Genomic DNA, 18,501 nt, shown 5'->3' on the forward strand with positions numbered 1-18,501 from the left:
GAAGCAGCTTTGCTCTGCATTCGAGTGCATGTGGCGTCCCTGCCTCACTACTGGATTTCTGTTCTTGCACATATGCGTAGATCATAATTATTTTAGTCAAATGCGTTGATGGCCTTTGGGGCTGATGATCGTGTTTCTCATTCTAGACAACACTGCAGGGAGCTCCCTGCTCATGCTTCTCTGGGCACGGTGCCCACTGATGTGCCCTGACTGAGAGCCTGTGGTGAGCCTGGCCCCGTGCCAGGCCCCATGTGTCAGTATGGAATTTTCTTTCTTCAGAACGAGTCCTTAGGAGTCCCAGGAAGTGTGGAATTGTTAGGTCCCTTGGTGTCTGGGCTGCCTTCCAGGAGGGTGTGGGGAGAACAGCCCAGAGCCTTGCTGGTCCGTCCCGCCTGCAGAGGAGGAGGGATGCCTCATGCATGTGTTTTCTGGAGTTTGCTTCCTACCAAGGGCAAGGCAACTTTCTCCACTGGGACTAACAGGTTTTCCCACTCGCCTTTGTCCCACGAGGCACTAGAAAGAGGAGCTCCAGCCCACAGAGACTGGCTGGCTGGCCTCAGCTGTGGGCACAGCACCTGGTCACAGTGGCCACTCAGCCCTTTTTGGGGCCTGACCTAGCAGGAGAAAGGGGCTGGGACAGCTGGCTGTGGTGGCCTGATGTGCCCTCCTTCTTGTCCCAGGTGGTGAAGGCATGCAACGAGGGTGTCAGGAAAATGAGCCGCACGGAGCAGATGATCAGCATTCAGAAGAAGATGGAGTTCAAGATCAAGGTGAACTGGAGGGACTGGTGTGCCCCTGGCCCCGCCCCAGCAGTGTAGATCACTGGGTCTGGCTGGCCTTGCTTAGGTCCTTGGTCACTGGCCACGTTAGGTCATCCCCACCCCCTGATCTCCCCAGCTGAAGTTACCCTGCCTGCTGCCAGGCATCAAACACCATCACGGTGGCCCAGACCTGTCTCCTAAGAGACAGGAGTGCCAGGCTGGTGTGCAGCCAAAGGGATGAGGGGTGTGAATCCCGCTCTCACCTGCCGGCTTCGTGGCCTTGAGCAGTCAGTTTACGTGGAGGGTGTGGTGGAGGCTACTCCAGGGATTCTCAAACCAGGAGGCTCTGGCAGTTACCAACCTCCCCAAAACGTTACAGGAAACTTCAGGCACTCGTGGGCCCCTAAGGGCCCCTGCGGCCTGAGTTTCTGGGAACTTGGGCACATCAGCACACTGTGCTCACAGAGGGTCACTGAGGTCAGGCTTGGTTTGGGAGCTGAGCCCCACTCCAGGAGGCAGAGGTGGTCTTCTGGGCATCCCATGTCGCCGGGTGCCGGGTGCCTGCCCTGAGCCGAGCCATCCGCCGAGCGACCGTCCAGCTGCAGGCCTGGCCTCCTTATCCCATGAGTCCCATTCTTTCCTCTCCACTGGGAACTCAGCCCCTTCTCTGATTCTGCATCCAACAGGCGGAGCTTGGTGGGGACAATGATGACAGATACCAGCCGCCACACCCACAGGCACACACGGTGTCCACACAGCAGTGCACACACGCACACACTTGAAGCTCACATGGGGGTGCACAGAACACAGTCCACACGCAGAGATACAAGTCCACATGTACAAAAGCACATGCAAAACACACTCATGCCCACAGGGGTGCACATTCACACACACACACACACACACACACACACAGCCCTGCCCTCTCTCTGCATCCGTCCAGAACTCTGCCATTCCCCCTACTTGTACCTCATGTGTCGGGGCCCTGGGCAGGCATCAGGGAATGTGACAGATGCAGCACCGGGGGCGTATCCTGGAGAGAGCCATCGTGGGCACGGCCTGCCTGACGCCCTCTCCCACCGCAGTCCGTGCCCATCATCTCCCACTCCCGCTGGCTGCTGAAGCAGGGTGAGCTGCAGCAGATGTCGGGCCCCAAGACCTCCCGGACCCTGCGGACCAAGAAGCTCTTCCACGAAATTTACCTCTTCCTGTTCAACGACCTGCTGGTGATCTGCCGGCAGATTCCAGGGTGAGTCGGGGCCCAGGGTGCCAGGCACTCTGCTGGGCAGAGGAACGTGTTGGGCGTTGGGTCTGAGTGTGGCCTGGGGGTAGTGGGGATCGGGACAGAGCTTGGGCTTTTGGGTCATGTTCAAAGGTCTGTTCTGCTGTGGCCCAGGTTTGGGCCTCTAGCCAAGGTTGTTTCACTTCCCTAAGCCTCAGTTTCCCCGCCTGTAAATCGGGGGTTTTACTCCTAGGGCTGTGAAGGGCCCTGCGTCTGATACATAGCGAGTGCTCGGCAGGGCAGCCATGGTGGGGTCGTCAGGGTTGGCAGGACAGTGGTGCTGTCCATTGTCAGCACCTGGGATGGGTCACCCTTTTGGGGTGCGGAAGACAGGCGTTCAGGTGGGAGTTTCAGAAGGAGGTGAAGATTGGCCAGCACTGTGGAGCCAGGCTGGCTGGCCTGCCAAATGGGGCTCTCCTGGGACCCCCACAAGCCTCCTTGGGGCTGACACGCCTGCCCTTCTCCCTGATCTCCAGAGACAAGTACCAGGTATTTGACTCAGCCCCTCGGGGCCTGCTGCGTGTGGAAGAGCTGGAGGACCAGGGCCAGACGCTGGCCAACGTGTTCATCCTGCGGCTGCTGGAGAACGCGGACGACCGGGAGGCCACCTACATGCTAAAGGCGTCCTCTCAGTGAGTGTCTCGCCGTCGCATGCCTGGTGGCACCCGTGGCACCTTTCAGTGTGGCCTTGATGCCTATGGGTCTGCCTCAGGTGGCACAAGGCACCATGCACGCCCCTCGTGGGGCTGACCTGGCCGTCCTTCCCATCCAGACCGTGCGGCAGTGCTTTCTGTGACGCCTCTGGGGGTGGCTGCAGTTTCCTGGGTGCGTGTACCTGCATGTGCGCGTGCGCATGCGCGTGCGTGTGCGTGCGTGCGTGCGTGTGTGTGTCTGTGTGTGTGTGTGTGTGTGTGTTCCCTTGGGGCTTCAGATTCCAGGCGAGTCCCTTTTTTCTGATGGGCTGTTTTAGAACCCTCCAGTCAAGCTGAGTAGGGAACTACCACCCTCCTCCTCCCTGCCTGCCCACTTGCTGTGTGGCCTTGAGCTCATCTCTTCACCTCTCTGAGCAGCTGGGACCCCTGCCCAGCAGCCCTAGGCCCCCCAAGAGGGACAAGCAAGCTAAGTGTGGGGAGAGATGCTCTGCAGGCCCTGAGCCTGGAACTCCCTTGTGGCCTGCTGAGCTGAGGCTCCACTCTCCTGCCGTGGCCCCGAAGCTGCCCCTCACCTACAACTCACCACGTAGTCTCCCCTGCCCAGATCTGAGGCTGCAGCTAACATAGACCAGGGCAGGGCCCGTGGGGATGAGAAACTGTGGCTTCGGTGGTGTGGCTGTGGCCAAAGACTGTGCTCTTGTGTATTACCTGGTGGGGGCTGTTACCTTTCGGGCTCACCCTCATTGCCTGACTTTGGAAAGCCTCACACGGGAACATCATGGGGACACTCCCTTGTCCCTCTGTGGGTTCCTGCGTGTGTCAGACCCTGGACCAGCCCATTTCTGTGGCTCTCCCGGCCATCCCTGGGGTGGGCTCAAGTGATGCTCAGGACAGTGGCTGCGGGTCCGAGGGGCAGCTAGCTGGGAAGCCTGGCGCACATCTTGGGGACCGCTGTTGCTCCGCGGTTGGGGCACTGTCTTCTTCCCTGTGCCAGGAGTGAGATGAAGCGCTGGATGACCTCGCTGGCTCCCAACAGGAGGACCAAGTTTGTTTCATTCACATCCCGGCTGCTGGGTAAGTCACCCGTGGGGAAGGGGCTGCCATTTGTGCTTGGGCCGGCCCTGCCGGCTGCCGCCGGGCTCGTGCACCTGCCTAGAGGGAGCCCTCCCTGAGCGGGTCGTCACAGAGGCCTGCATGGGCCCCCAGGGGCTGCTTCCAGTGGAAACTTAGTACCAGCCAGAAACCTGACATGCCTATGTTGTTCGAATGTTAGACGGCCCTTAAGTGACAGGTGCCACAAAGTCACCAGGAGGAATTTGGACCAAACTCCAGTGCTATTTTAGGGTTGTCAGGTGCCCAAAAAGCTTATGAAATACAAAAATGCCAGGTGCAGTGGCTCAGGCCTGTAATCCCGGAAATTTGGGAGGGCGAAGCGGGTGGATCACCTGAGGTCAGGAGCTTGAGACCAGCCTGGCCAACATGGCGAAACCCCATCTCTGCTAAAAATACAAAAATTAGCTGGGCGTGGCGGTGTGTGCCTGCAGTTTCAGCTACAAAAGTTCCTTCTGAAGTTTAAACAAAGGCTACCTCACAGCCTTTGTTCATGGGTTTCTTCCCAGAACTCCTGGCTATGTTAATAACGTTTTCTCTGGAAACAAACCCTCCTCTTCCTCGGACAAGCCTTCTTCAGTTGCTGTGGGAGTTTTCCCATTCTAGGCAGGGCTCAGCCTCGGGCTTAGTGGGAGCAGGCAGGTGGCTGTCGCCGTGGTGGGGACGTGCCTGTGCCTCTTGTCCCTCAGACTGCCCCCAGGTCCAGTGCGTGCACCCTTACGTGGCTCAGCAGCCAGACGAGCTGACGCTGGAGCTCGCGGACATCCTCAACATCCTGGACAAGACTGACGATGGTGAGGCCGGGCCCTCCCCTTGGAGCCCCCAGGGATGCCGCATGGAGCCCTGCCGGGCAAGGGATGAGGGGGAGGAGGAGAAGGAGATGCCACCGCTGGCTGATGGGCAGGTGGGGCCGGCACCCTGTCTCGGCTCTCACTCCCTGAGTGTTCCGCCTGGACACCTCCCGTCCTGGCTTCATTGGCCTTTCCTCGGCCGAGAGAAGAATCATTTTTAGTACCTCCCCTGTCCTTCCCTAGAGCTGGGAGGCCCCACCGTTCCTCCTTCACAGTGGGCTCAGCCCAAGTGGTGGCTCCGTGTCCCCTTCCCCTGGCCCTGGCTTTGGAACCCCCATCACGGGGGAGGGAGGACCACCAGGAACATCCTAACCCTGACCTGACCCCGCCCCAGCCCTGTATTTGCAGCAACCTTCCAGGTAAGCCTGTGACCCCCAGGCTTGGTACCCCATGTACCGAGGAAGCCGCCCCCAGTTCCTGGCCGCCCCTGCTGCTGTCATCAGAACCAAGTGACGTTCCTCCCAGCCCCAAAGAATTGAACACAGTCCCCCTTTCCTTTTTCAAATCACATCCGTGTGTCTCCAGTCATTGTTCCTGATCCAAATCCCCAGAGAGAACAGCAGCATTTTCCTTCCCAGCTCCTCCTCTCCTGCCGGGTCCCAGTAGAAGGCCTCAGGCTGTGACCTCTGGGGGAGGCCTCCTCCAGGCAGTCCATCTTGTAAGCCCCCAAAGGCCCAGGGGCTCTCCCGCCCTCTTCCTACAGAATATAACCAGCCTACGCCCCTCCCAAATGAGACTGCAGAGCGCACGCCCCAGGTCTCTTAGCCCCAAGTTGGGACACACTACAGGTCAGCCACAGGCTCTGAGCAAAGACCTGGAGGTCTCTAGAGAAGGGGAGGGGTGGAGAAACGGGGCGGGGAGAAGCCAGATGACGCTACGACTCCTGGCACTGCCAGTTTGCGAGGGGCCCTCTCCACTGACCACGCCGGCCATCAGGAGGCCACGCCTGGGAGGTTCTGCCCAACAAGAGGTGGATGACACGTCCAGGCGGCCACCCGCATGCTCAGCTGCCACCCCCACTGGCCCCTTGAGCGCCTCCAGCTTTTTGGAGTGGCCCTTGGGGTCTCCTGGGCTCGTGTAGGGCAGCATAGAATTGCTGAGGGTCCCAGAGTGGGTTCCAAAGTCAACGTGGAACTGCGTGGGACGGAGCAGGCCTCATTCTGCGCAGGTGCCACGTACCTCCCAGCTCATGGGGGTGAATCCAGTCTGAGCATCTCGGCAGAGGTGTGCAGAGCCCCTGCCTTTCGGAAAAGGCCAGCTGGATCCCCCAGTGTCCCACATACAGATGGAGGCCGGGCCGAGAGGGAGCCTCCGCGCAGCCCCTGTCCTGCAGGAACGCTTGACCCTCCCTCTCTCCCCTCCCTGCACAGGGTGGATCTTTGGCGAGCGTCTACACGACCAGGAGAGAGGCTGGTTCCCCAGCTCCATGACAGAAGAGATCTTGAATCCCAAGATCCGGTCCCAGAATCTCAAGGAATGCTTCCGTGTCCACAAGATGGATGACCCTCAGCGCAGTCAGAACAAGGACCGCAGGAAGCTGGGCAGCCGGAATCGGCAATGACCCCCGCTCGGGGGGCCGGCGGGAGCAGGGCCTGCAGGCGGCCCCGACAGAAGGTGGGGGGCTCTGGGAAGCACAGGCCAGCGCCTCCCCAGGTGGCACGATCTGGCTTGGGGTGCCTGGCCTTCATCCCTGCCGACACAATGAGTGCTCACGTGTCTTGGCCCCTTGCTTGAAAACTGGATAAAGGGTGCCCACGCCTCTCCTGATGCATTTGTAAGCAAGAAGGTTTCAGCAGTATTACGCCACCACCCTCATGCCTCCGAGGGGGCGGAAGGGAGTGGGCACGATCCAGGGCCTCCCCGGCCCCTGGCCCCCAGGGACTCGAAGAGGCTCCCAACCCAGAGCGTCCCTGTGGGAGGCAGGCAGAAGGTGACAATTGACATGATCTCCTGCACGCGTCCTCCTCTACCTTGGAAGCAGTTAGAATCCACCAGGCACAGGTGGGGCCGCCCTTGCCTGACGGAGCTTGATGAGCAGCCCTTGGTCTCCAGTTCACAGGACTGAGAGCCCAGCCGCCTCTGTCCACCCCTCCCCAGGCCTCTGCCAGCCTCTGGCTGCACGGTCAGGCCCTGCTCCACGACAGGCCTGCCAGAGCTTGGCTGGGGACCCCTCCCGCCTCTGGCTCCCTGATGGGCTGGATGTAACTTGTGTCTTCTGGTCCCTTAAGGAGCCCAGGTGTTTTAAGGAATGAATTGGCCACTGCATCTTGTATTGATTATGGTTCTGAGAAAAGCAAATATCACTTTTGGCTGCATTAAAAGAAGCATCATATATAAAATAAAGGAGATGAAGGTCTACTCTTTATTGCCCTGGTACACAAAGGAAGGCGGTGTTTGGTTCCAGGCAGGGAGAGAGGAGCACCCCTTCGAGGCCGGTGGAGGAGGCTTGTCCGAAAGGAGGGGCTTGAGGAAGTTTCCAGAGCAACGGGGAGCAGTTGGGCCTCACCTCAGCATGGGAGTGGATTTGGGCTACACTTATAGACTCCAGAAACAGAAGGGGCTGTTTGCGGGAGCTGCGGATGCCCCTCTGCTGCAGTGGCAGTGAGGGCACAGCTATGGAAGGCCACAGAGGCCCTGAAGTGTCCCTGGTGGGGGCCCTACAGGGGGTCTAAGCACAGGCGTGGGGCTGGGACTTCTGCACAGCTCAGACACAGGCCTTGGGTCCCTCACACCTTCCGTTACCCAGAGCTGCAGCCCCTCTCCTTGCCCCAGCTCCGTCCCAGCTGTTGAGGGGTCCTGTGTGTCCAGGACCACCCTCTCTGCCAGGACAGTTTCCCTGCTTGCCGGAACAGGCCTTCGATTTAGATCCAGTGGACTCTGCAGCGTCTTCCCACAGGCCACAGCAGGGTGCTTGGCGGTCCTGAGACCTCAGAGCCTCTGAGAATCAGGGATGCACAGGTGTGAGAGGGAGGGCCCCCTGGTCCCAGTGACAGGCTCGTGATGCACCCCGTGGTGGGGGAGTGCTTGCAGAGTGGGGAAAGGGAAAGGGGGGGCCATCTCTGACCCCTGGAGGGGAGGGTTGGGAAGGAGTGGGTCGCCATTGGTCCCTGTGCTTTGTGACGCTATGGAGTTGGATCATCCGCCGTAATGAAGGCTTTGGTTACTCAAAGTTATGAGATGAAATAAGTTAACCGATTAGGAAAAGAGGCCCATTTCATAGCACTCCTTTATAAGCAGCATCGTTTAGGCGTGTGTTTTGGGGAGACTAGTGGAGTCGGAAGCTGTCAACACAGACGCGGATGAGGCCTTGGCCCCATGCCCCAGCGTGTGAGAGGTGCATGGGCACCACCTGGGCTCCTCGAGTGTCCAGGGAGAAAAGTCAGGGCAGAAAATGGAGCCACGGGGAGCTCAGGCACACCAAAGAGGCCAAAACAGCTGCTGGAGAAACAGTTTTTAAAGAAAGAGGAGCAGCTTGCCCTCCAGCAGCAGCCCACTCTGGAATCTCCAGATGCACTAAGCTGACCCCTAGGGGTCTGCTGGCTTCCAAACTGTCCGGGCCTTCCGTCCAAAGGCCCAGGGGACTGGGGTAGGGACCAAGTGCCCACTTCCCTGCTAAGCCGAAGGTTAAATGAGCAAAGGATCAAAGTTTACATCTCTAAACGCTTTCGAGGTGGGGACCGTGGGCCAGGCGGTTCCTCGTTCACTCCTCCCCCACGCTCTGAGGGTAAAGTGGGGTGAGTGGATCTGGAACAGCCATTTTCTCTCCCTGAACAGACGAACCCTCGGCGTGGCGGCTGCCGGCTCGGCCCAGCCAGGCCTGGGGGTGAGCGTGGGAAGCAGGGCCGGCAGCGTCGGCCGTCGACTCATCCCGCTCCCCTCCCGGGGCTCCCGGGGCTCCCTGCGCAGAAGGGTTCCCGGGGGGCCTGGGGCTGCGGGTCTGAGCCCGCGGATGGGGCCCTTGCTGTGGGACCCAGAGTCACAAGACGTCCTCCAAAATAACGCGGCCCCTGGCTGGGAGCGCCGACGCCCCCGCCCTCCCCCAGCCCTGCCTCAGGGAGCCGGGGGCCCCGGGGTCTCCGTCGGCCTTTCTGGCCCTCGCGCTTCCCTCCTTATGGAACGCTCTGGACCTCAGCGGAGCGGAATGGAGGCCAGGCTCGGGGGAGCGCGGTGAGAGCCAAGGCCCGGGCCCAAGCAGAGGAGGCGGCGCCGAGAGAAGTGGCCGCCCGTGGCACCGGCCACACACCAACTCTGGCGCCCTGGTGGCCCCGGCGCACGCGCACCGCGCGCTCACGACGCCCACCCTCGCCGCCCGCGCGCGCTCACGACGCCCACCCTCACCGCCCGCGCGCGTGCACGACGCCTGCCCTCACCACCCCCCACCCCGCGAGCGCACCCCCGACCTGCGCGCTCGCCTGCGCGCTCACGCTCTGGCACACCTGCACGCGCGGACACACGGGCGCGCCGGGAGTGCAGCCGATTCGCGCCGCGGCCGGACGCGGCCCCTTTATTGGCTTCAGGAGGCGGAAAACTTTCTCAGCGCGACGACCACGAGCGCCAGCACCACGCAGGTGGCCAGCAGGGCGGCGATCACGATGGCCGCGATGGCGCCGGGCCCCAGAGACCCTGCGGAGGACGGAGGACCGTGTCACTCGCGGGCCCCCGCCCCGGCCGGCCCTTCTCCCCGTGCCCCGGGCCCCTCCTTCTTACCCGCCCCTGCCCCGCCCGTACCGCCGCCCTGGTCCAGCCGCTCCTGCGCGGTGCTGTCCTCGGGTCCTGGCGCGGCGGTGGGGGCTGGGGGACCGGTGTCCACGGGTTCCCGGCCGGGGCTGGTGCTCTCCACAGGGCCTTCTCCCGACGGCAGCTCGGCTGGCTCGTTCCACAGCGTGGGCACCGGCTCCTGCAGACCCTCATCTGCAAGGCCAAGGAGAGGCGTTCGGGCCCCAGGTGACAGAGCCGACAGGACATGACCCCCACCTCTGGGTTAAGCAAGTTGCACGTGGCGCTGTGTGAGAGGTCTGGGCCCAGCGCTGTACTGGCCCTCTTATTTCCCAGGCAAGGTAGCTTCGAAATCGCCTCCCAAAACCAGGAGACCGCATGCCTGTCACCCCACAGTGGCTTCTGGGGCCAGGCTGCCCCAGAAGAGGGAATAAGGGCCTCAGAAGGCCATGAGAACGCTGGGCTGGTGGCAGAGGCAGGGGACATGGGCCCAAGCCCTCAGATCCTGGGCAGGGGCTTGGCCTGTTCCATCTGAACTTTAGGGCTGTGTGGGCCTGGGTGAAGTGACCCTTGTGAGGGTTCCCTCCCCACAGGGCAGACGACACAGAGCAGCCTTCATCCTGGGAAGAGGCTGCTATCTATGGGGCTCCACTGCTGCAGGGAGTGGGAGGAGAGACCCACCGGGAACCCTAGGAGCACAGGCACTCGCTTCCCTGCCTCGGGCCCATCCTGCACCAAGTGTGGGGCCCGCAGGGCACAGGAGCAGCCGGGGCCTCTGCTAAGAAGCTGAAGCCAGTGCATTGGTGCCTCCTGAAGAGCAGGGCTGGTGGGTGGGCAGGAGTGTCTGCTCAATGTAAGGGAGGTGCCCCTCCAAAGCCCTTCTCTGCTCATAGGGTTGGGAGTTAGCAGAATTTAGGGTACCCAGGGACCAGAGAGCAGGAAGGAGACATTCTCAGGTCCCACAGAAAGCACAGGCTGAGACCCTGCATGATAACCGGGCCCTGTGCCCTCACCAGCCAGCCCACCCCAGTTGTCCTCCCCAGCCCACCACCCCAGCCCTGGGCCATTCTTCCGGGGCAACCAGACAGGAGGCCCCAAAAACGCTGGAAAGCTCAAGATGGGGATGGTCGGCCGGCTCTCTGCCTCTCCAGCCCAGCCAGACCAGCTGACATCACAGTGTTAGCAGGGCAGGGCCTGCCCATGCCCTAATCTCTCAGGGTTTTGTAGGTTTTTTTGTTTTGTTTTGTTTTGTTTTGTTTTGTTTTTTGTTTTGTTTTGTTTTGTTGAGATGGGGTCTTCCTCTGTGGCCCAGGCTGGAGTACAGTGGTGCAATCTCAGCTCACCGTGATCTCCACCTCCGGGATTCAAACGATTCTCTTGCTTCAGCCTCTCAAGTAGCTGGGATTACTGGCGCTCGCCACCATGCCTGGCTAATTTTCTATTTTTACTAGAGCTGGGGTTTTGCCATGTTGGCCAGGCTGGTTTCAAACTCCTGACCTCAGGTGATCTGCCCTCGTTGGCGTCCCAAAGTGCTGGGATTACAGGTGTGTGCCACAGTGGTGGGCCTCATGCCCCCATCTCAACTAGGATGGAGACTGTGATCCAGAGACACTCGACCCTCAAGCAGATCCCTAGGATGAGCTGGGGGATGTCCCGACATCTCATCTCTTTGACTCCAGCTACTCTGGTGTGAGAACTGCTTTTATCTCCATCTCAGAGATGAGAAAACCAAGGTTTGGGGAAGTCAGGTGCCGCGGTGGTGAGCGCTGGGGTGAAGATTGGACAGTTGCAGGAGCAGTTGTGCTGCCCAGAAACTGTGCAGGAGGCTGCTGCTGTGCGAACGGGTCATACAGGCCAGCCTGCGACCCTAGGGCACATTTTGTCCCTGCGGGTTCCATTGCTGAGCGCTGGGGCATGGTCACAGAGTCAAGCCAGACACTTGCCCTCCTCCTAGGCTCCCCAGAACCCAGAGAGGGAGATGCTCAAGAAGTCACAGGTCCTTCCAGGGTTTTCCGGCCAGCTGTGCCCATCTAGGGCAAACACGCAGAAACATCAGCCCACCCAGACCCAGCATCAGTCAGAATAACTGGGCCTTCCCAAATGTCACAGTCAGGAAAATCAAAGAAAGGCTGAAGGTTCCAGATCAGAGACTAGGGAGACAACTCAGTGCAAGGTGTGTTCCTGGACGGGGAGGGACGGGCCTGTGATCGGAGATGCTGGGGTCTGTTGGTGAAGTTTGAACAGGGTGTGGCTTAGGACACCTTCAGCACTCATTTCCTGGCTTTCATAGCTGACTCTGGTGTGTAAGAGAATGTCCTTGTTCTTCGGATGAATTTAGGGGCAAAGGAGCATGACTCCTGCAACTTACTCTCAAATGACTCAGCGTTCAGATAGAAAGAGGATGCAGCAATGTGGCAAAATGCTGGCAGTTGGCGAGACTAGCTGGATGGCTTCCTGGAGTTCATTGGATTATTTGTGCAAATTTTCTGTAAACCTAAAATCTTTCCACAATAAAATGTTAGCAGGACCTGGCTTCCTGGGCCTCTCTCAAGCCTGGAGAGGTCAGTTGCCAGCCTCGGCTCTGAGACTCGGCTTGCTGACCTTTCAGCTGACCTGCCAAATTCCCCAGGTCTGGCCCAAGGCAGAATCCCTTTCCAGAAAAGACCTCTGGCAGGAGGCCCCGGGGGTGGAAGGCCCATTGGCCCTCACCTGGGGGAGGCTTCCCTCCTGAGGGGCCCAAGGACTGTGGCACTGGTGTCTGTCAGCCTCCCACCAACCTTGATGCCCAGCCTGAGAGGAGAGGGTGGTGACCCAGCCAGGCCTCCCATGTCGCAGCCTGAGAGGCAGGCGTCTGCAGCCTCGAAGCCTCCATGGAAGGCCCCAGGCGTCCCAGGTGTGCTTTCCTCAGGCTTCTGGAGGCTGGGCAGGAAAAAGGCCTGAGTGTGCCCCCGCCTGGCAGGCACCAGGATCTAGGCTCACCGATTACCTGTCTCTCCAGAGAAATGGACAAATGACATACCCAAGGCAGACCGACAGGCAGGCACCTCCCTGCATCTAGAGGCCGCTACCTGCGGGGTACCAGGCTCAGCTGACCCTGGTGGCATCTGTGGGAATCACCCCTGAGCTCAGGACGATGAGTGGCAGGGCTCAGTCCCCAGGCCAGCCCAGCAGGGGTGAGCTGCCACCCTTGAGGATGCCCTCTGAGCAGGGCAGTGGGGAGCTCCACTCCAGCCCTGTCCCCGTCTGTCTCCCGTGCCCCAGCCTCTGTCTGCTGCCCCCAGCACCAGACATGCCTGCCCCAGCCTCCTCCCACTGTATACACAGCCCCACCTGCCGGCCAGGCCGTGAAGCTTTCTAATCGGGAGGGCTGGGGCCTGTCCTTGCTCCATCGGGCTATCACCCTGGGGCCCCAGCAGCTGGACTTCATGCCCCGACTCCGCCTTCCTGGCCTGTGAGGTGGGGGTTCAGACTATGCGGTCAAGCATCTTCCACAAGGAGGTAACTGCCAACATCAGCATCTTCAGCTGCTGCCCCTGGCCTGGGGCGCTCTGGACACAGGCCCAGTTGCTGTATGTCTGCAGCCGCTGGCCGGCCCGTCACAGGAATCCCTTACAGCTGGCCCAGGACCTATCTGCACCCAAGTAGCCAGGGCCCCAGGGGCTACCAGCTTCCTGCCAACCTAGGCTGGTGCCCACGTGGCAGACACATGTGTTCGTAATGACAGCCTGTACTCAGCCACCGAGCCACCAGGAAAAGGGGTGCCACTGCCGGGGAGGGGCTGAGGCATTTCTTATCCCCCTCTGTTTCTAGAATTTGCTCCAGTAAGAAGGGCAAGCACGGCACAGCTGAGAGGCAATTCCCATGCTCCCCCAAACCTATCCTTTTGGGAAGCCCAGCCCAGAGCAGTCAGTTTCCCAGCAGGAGTCCTGTCTGGGAGGGCAGAGACAGGGGCGGGAGCGAAGGCGTGGAGGACGGAACTCATGGCATGCCGGGCAAGCAGTGAACAGGCCAGGGGGACAGAAGTGAGGGTGGCAAAGGGGTGGGGCCACGGAGGACCCCGAGAAAGTTCCATCTGTCTGGGCGGTAATAAGGCCCAGACTCCATTGATCGGAATTAGCTATGTGGTGTGACTAGGTGCTCTGACCCAGGGAAGCAGGGGCCTGGTGGCACTGCCACAGGCCTGGGCACCACAGGCTCTCTCCCAGCCCCACTGGCCCCAGCCACCCTGCCTTTCAGTAAATAAGTTTGTTCTGACCACAGGGCCCTGAGGCTGGGCGCCACCACTCACAGACACTCTTTGTGTGGGCCATGAAGGGCCTTTTCATCCCTGCCCTGGCCTCCCGCCCACTCAGCCCTGCCTGCTCCCACCTCAGTAGCTGAGGCCACAGGCCCCGACAGGGAGGGTCTGTGCCTCAGCTGGGGCCTGGGCCTTAGCCCACGAGGCCGCTCCTTCCCTTCCTGTCTGCTGCAGGACCCCAGCCCACAGAGCAGAGGGCCGGGGGTACACACCTGCTCAGAGCTCCCAGCCCAGGGTTGGGTACTGAGCGCCTCCCAAACGCCCTTCCCCTCTCACAATGGCAAGAACAACAGCCAGAGCCCCAGAGACCCCGGCCCCTGCCTGGGGGCTGGCCTGCTCCTGGTAGGACACATGGAGGGAAGAGGGGTGGTGAGGCCAGGTGAGGTCCTGGCTGTCCCCGAGGCATCCTGTGGTGGCAGAGGAAGCCCACCAGCCCACAGTGATTAGGGACAGTCTGGCCCGGGAACTCTGGCCGGCAGCCTGGGCGGGGAGGGTCAGCCACACAGGAGCTGGAACCCGGGCCAGAGCACAGGCAGCGCCCCCGGGCTCAGCAGCCAGGAGCCAGGGCCTCCCCCTCCACCCACACGGACCACCAGGCTGGAGAAGCAGCGTCATCCTGGTGAGGGGGGCCGCGAAGATCACAGCCCCAGGATCCAAGCCAGGGAAGACGCCACCTTCCCCTTTAGGTCCCTCCCCCCACTCCTGGGGACACCGCATGTCTCGCTGGTGCCTCTCCCACCACAAAGGAGGCTGGCAGCCTCCCAGCCTGTGGGAGGAGGTAGAGTTCTGCTGAGACCACCCTGCGCCAGGGAGGGGCTCAGGCCACAGAATCCGAATTCCCCCGACGTTCACTGAGCGCTACCAGGATTCGGGGCCCATCCCGAAAGCTCCGCACATCTAAACTCACGAGGCCTCACAGCCCCGGCAAGTGAGGCAGAGCGCGGCCGTGTCCCCATCCTACAGATGAGGGGAAGGTGCCGAGAGGTTGGGCACACCCCGGCCTCCAGCTCCTTCCTGGGTGTGCAGGGAGAAGCCAATAGCCCCAGGGCTCCTCGCTGTCACCCAGGCCTCCCAGGGGGTGGCCAAGGGGGTCTCCCAGGCCTGTCGTCCCCCAGCAACCCTCCTCAGCCTGAGCTCTCATGACTGTGGTCCACTTCTGTCACAGGCCCACGGGCACCCTTCAGAAGGCCCAGGCTGCGGGCGCCTGGACACCCGCAACTGTGACACAGGCCGGCGGCCCTTTGGTCCAACTCCTGGCCAGCAGAAGCAAAGCCCACCTGGGACCCAGCTGCACCCTTTGTCTCTCAGGCTCTGAAGCCAGCCTGGGCCAGCTTTCCCCCTGCCGCCCCCACACAGGACCCCCGGGAGCCTGCCGGAGGCCTCCCTCTCATGGGACCCCAGACCCGGCCACTCTGATCTCAGTCCAGACGTCCACGCTGTTTTGCAGAGGGATCTTGGGGCTTGTGTTCTCCCTCTCTGGAACCTTTCCCTAGATGGGGACAGTACGTGGGTCTTCATTCTCTAAGGACATCACAGAAATCAGCAGGGAAGCTTTTGAAAAGTAATCAGCAAGGCTCTGCGTTCTTTGGGCCCCTCAGCCGCTTGCCCTGTGCCTGGTACCCCCGGCTGCCTCCCAGACCTGGGAGACTTCAGATTTTCAAGTGCTAGAGCAAGTCCCATGTCCCCCCAACATCGAAACATCTCTGGGCCTGCCCCCAGGTCATCCTCCCTCTTCAGAGGCCGTTATCCCTGCTGCTAACGATGTCCAGAGACGTCCATCCCACACAGCGCTGCCAGCCGGTCTCACGAGAGCTCTTCGCAGAATCACCCCAAATGGCTGTCCCGTCTCCTGTGAAGGGGCTTCCTCCCCAGTGGACGTTGGAGAATCTGGCCCCAAGGTAGTTATCAGCCCTGGGAGGCTGGTGGTGGCAGAGACGGGGGCCTTCACTCCTTACCTGTGAGCACCGCAGGGGCCAGAACCCCAGAGACCAGCAGCAGCGCCATGCGCAGGGCCAGACAGGAGGCCATCCTGGCCAGGAGTGAGCGCATCGGCGGGCGGGACGCTCGGAAGACTGGGCTGGCTAACTTCAGGGCAGTGAGAAAGGCATCAGAGGGCTGGGAAAGGTTTTCATCAATGCAAACTCTGTCCTCCTGGGACACCGTGCCCGCCCCCCGCGCGCGCACACACACACACACACACACACACACACACAGAGCAAGAGCTCACAGAATAGACATGCTTTCCTGAACCTGGGAGCAGCCCCACTCTTGGAAAGAGGAAATTGCTTGTGCTCTGCCTCTCTCCACCCCCCAGCACACACACCTCCTGCACTTACTCCTGGACCACTGAAAGTGAAAGGTTTTCAAACTTTCTTATGCAAAATCATCACCCAGGGAACTTGAAACATGCAACTGCCTCTGGCCACTGTGTTTCAGTGGGGCTTGGGTAGGCCCGGGAATCTGCATGTCAGTGCCGTGGCCCGGGCTCCAGGAAGTTTGGCCTGAAGCAGGCAGCGCTGAATACAGGCTGGGACCCTGCTTGCTGCTGGGTTCTCCATGCCTGGCCAGGAGTAACTCAGTGCTTGTTGAAGAAGCACTTATTTATTTATTTGAGATGGAGTTTCACTCTTGTTGCCCAGGCAGGAGTACAATGGCGCGCACTCAGCTAACTACAACCTCCACTTCCCGGGTTCAAGTGATTCTCCTGCTTCAGCCTCCTGAGCAGCTGGGATTACAGGCATGTGCTACCAAGCCCGGCAAATTTTTTGCAGTTTTAGTAGAGACGGGGTTTCTACATGTTGGTCAGGCTGGTCTTGAACTCCCAACCTCAGGTGACCCGCCTGCCTCGGCCTCCCAAAGTGCTGGGATTACAGGCGTGAGCCACCACGCATGGCTGAAGAAGCATGTTTAAAGCAGTTTTGATCCAAACCCTCGGGCAGCTCTAGTCTTTCCTAAAACGCTCCTGTCTCCTTCTCTGCTCTCTGCTCCCCTAGACCTCTGTACATTCACAACATCCACTGGGCCTGGCTCAGAACTTGGCCCCATGGCCCACTGTGCCTCAGCAACTCCAAGGGGCATCTAATGAGTGACTCGGACTTATAGTGTCAAACGCAAATCTTGACTCCACTGCCTCTTCCCTCACTCAATGGAACCCCAGTCTCCCCTCCCAGATGTCCTAGCCACACACTGAAGTCATCAGAGGTCTCTCTTTCCCTCACTTCTGACGTCTGAGCCCTCAGAGTTCTGCCAGCACTCCCCTTTCATACCGTGACGGCTTCCTGCTGCGATATGGGCTTGCCTCGGACCCGCTCAGCTCCCTACCCACACGCTGTTTCAGTCCACTGGCCGTGAGGAGGCTCCCCCAGCAAACACAACTGATCCTGCCTCAGGCCTGTGCACGTTCCCCCTCCCTCTCCCAACAGGCAGCCCCTGTGCCCATGGCCTGGCCACCCCTTCCATTCAAGCCTCAGCTTGCTAAGTCAGCCCCTTCCCCCATCACTTCACTTTTAATTTCTTCTTAGCATGCATGTTTATATGAAATTACCTTGTACTTTTGGTTAATTATTGGAGGAGCAACACATATTCTATAAAGCACACAAATCTTTTTTTGGACACAGAGTTTCACTTCCGCTGCCCAGACTGGAGTACACTGGCGCAATCTCGGCTCACTGCAACCTTTGCCTCCCGGGTTCAAGTGATTCTCCTACCTCAGCCTCTTGAGTAGCTGGGATTACAGGCATGCGCCACCACACCTGGCTAATTTTGTATTTTTAGTAGAGACGGGGTTTCTCCATATTGGCCAGGCTGGTCTCGAACTCCTGACCTCAGGTGATCTGCCTGCCTGAGCCTCCCAAAGTGCTGGGATATCAGGTGTGAGCCACAGCACCCAGCTGACAAATTTTATGTTTATAGATTGACGAGCTTTTCTATACATACACACCTGGGCAAACACCACCCAAATCAGTAGAGACCCTTCCCAGCACAGTAGCAGAGTTCCCTGTGACCACCCGTCATACTCCCAAGGTGCTCTTCCATATTCTACCTCCATAGCTTCATTTGTCTACTCTTACTCTTGAACTTCAAAAAATGGACTCACAGGAACTCCTGTGTCTGGCTATTTTCATTCAACAGTGTCTGTGAGATTCATCCACGTTGTTGTGTGTAGCAGTAGCTCATTCATTTTTTTCCTACTGAATAGTATTCGATTACATGATTGTGCCACAGTTTACCCATTCTCTTCTCCACACCATCCATCTATTTATCCTTACCTGAGTTGTTTCTAGGTTTGGGCTTTTATGATTGCAGCTCCTGTGAATATTCTTGTGCATGTCTTTTTTGTGGAGGTAGGTGTTAATTTCCCCGGGGTTGTATAACTGAAGATGGAATAGCTAGGTCAAGGGTAAGTACAAGCTTAGATTCTCTAGATCAGGCATCCCCAAACTTTTTACACAGGGGGCCAGTTCACTGTCCCTCAGACCGTTGGAGGGCCGCCACATACTGTGCTCCTCTCACTGACCACCAATGAAAGAGGTGCCCCTTCCTGAAGTGCGGCGGGGGGCCGGATAACTGGCCTCAGGGGGCCGCAGTTTAGGGACACCTGCTCTAGATACTGCTAAGCAGTCTCCAGTGTGTGTTCCAGTCTCTGCTCTCATCAGCAGTTGGAGAGTTCCAGTACTCCACATCTTCATTCATACTAGCGATTGCCAGTCTTTTTATCTTTAGTCATTCTGATAGGTATGTAGTGTGTCTTATTAGAGTTTTACTTTGCATTTCTGTGACTAATAAATTTGGGCATCTTTACATATTTATTGGCCCCAGGAATATTCACTTT

At 59.5% G+C, this 18,501-nt stretch overlaps 2 protein-coding genes across 4 annotated transcripts in view; one reads left to right on the top strand and one right to left on the bottom strand.

The window, feature by feature from the left end:
* Window positions 1-7,000, top strand: part of NGEF (neuronal guanine nucleotide exchange factor) — a 130,844-nt gene extending 123,844 nt beyond the window's left edge. For all 3 annotated transcript variants that reach the window (XM_003936728.4, XM_039469951.2, XM_074398845.1), the window contains 6 exons: window positions 681-770; window positions 1,847-2,010; window positions 2,520-2,675; window positions 3,691-3,770; window positions 4,496-4,600; window positions 6,028-7,000. In XM_003936728.4, coding sequence (XP_003936777.1) covers window positions 681-770; window positions 1,847-2,010; window positions 2,520-2,675; window positions 3,691-3,770; window positions 4,496-4,600; window positions 6,028-6,218 — 786 coding nt within the window. In that variant the 3' untranslated portion in view covers window positions 6,219-7,000. The remainder of the gene's footprint in view (window positions 1-680; window positions 771-1,846; window positions 2,011-2,519; window positions 2,676-3,690; window positions 3,771-4,495; window positions 4,601-6,027) is intronic.
* A 2,125-nt stretch (window positions 7,001-9,125) lies between these two features.
* On the bottom strand, window positions 9,126-16,060 carry SNORC (secondary ossification center associated regulator of chondrocyte maturation). Its single transcript, XM_074398846.1, has 3 exons — window positions 15,626-16,060; window positions 9,386-9,568; window positions 9,126-9,280 (listed from the first exon to the last, which is right to left on the bottom strand). Exons 1-3 carry the CDS (start codon window positions 15,717-15,719, stop codon window positions 9,171-9,173), a joined length of 387 nt encoding a protein of 128 aa, XP_074254947.1. The 5' UTR covers window positions 15,720-16,060; the 3' UTR covers window positions 9,126-9,170.
* Window positions 16,061-18,501: the final 2,441 nt, after the last annotated feature.

The sequence above is a fragment of the Saimiri boliviensis genome, chromosome 5 (genome assembly GCF_048565385.1).
Source record: "Saimiri boliviensis isolate mSaiBol1 chromosome 5, mSaiBol1.pri, whole genome shotgun sequence".
NCBI lineage: Eukaryota > Metazoa > Chordata > Mammalia > Primates > Cebidae > Saimiri > Saimiri boliviensis.

What these genes read in the sequence shown, in the direction of transcription:
- SNORC (XM_074398846.1), bottom strand. Translation starts at nt 15,719, where the DNA reads ATGCGCTCACTCCTGGCCAGGATGGCCTCCTGTCTGGCCCTGCGCATG. An exon ending in GGCCCCTGCGGTGCTCACAG is followed by an intron (nt 9,569 to 15,625) that starts GTAAGGAGTGAA and finishes TTGGCCTTGCAG; the next exon opens with ATGAGGGTCTGCAGGAGCCG. An exon ending in GCGGCTGGACCAGGGCGGCG is followed by an intron (nt 9,281 to 9,385) that starts GTACGGGCGGGG and finishes CGTCCTCCGCAG; the next exon opens with GGTCTCTGGGGCCCGGCGCC.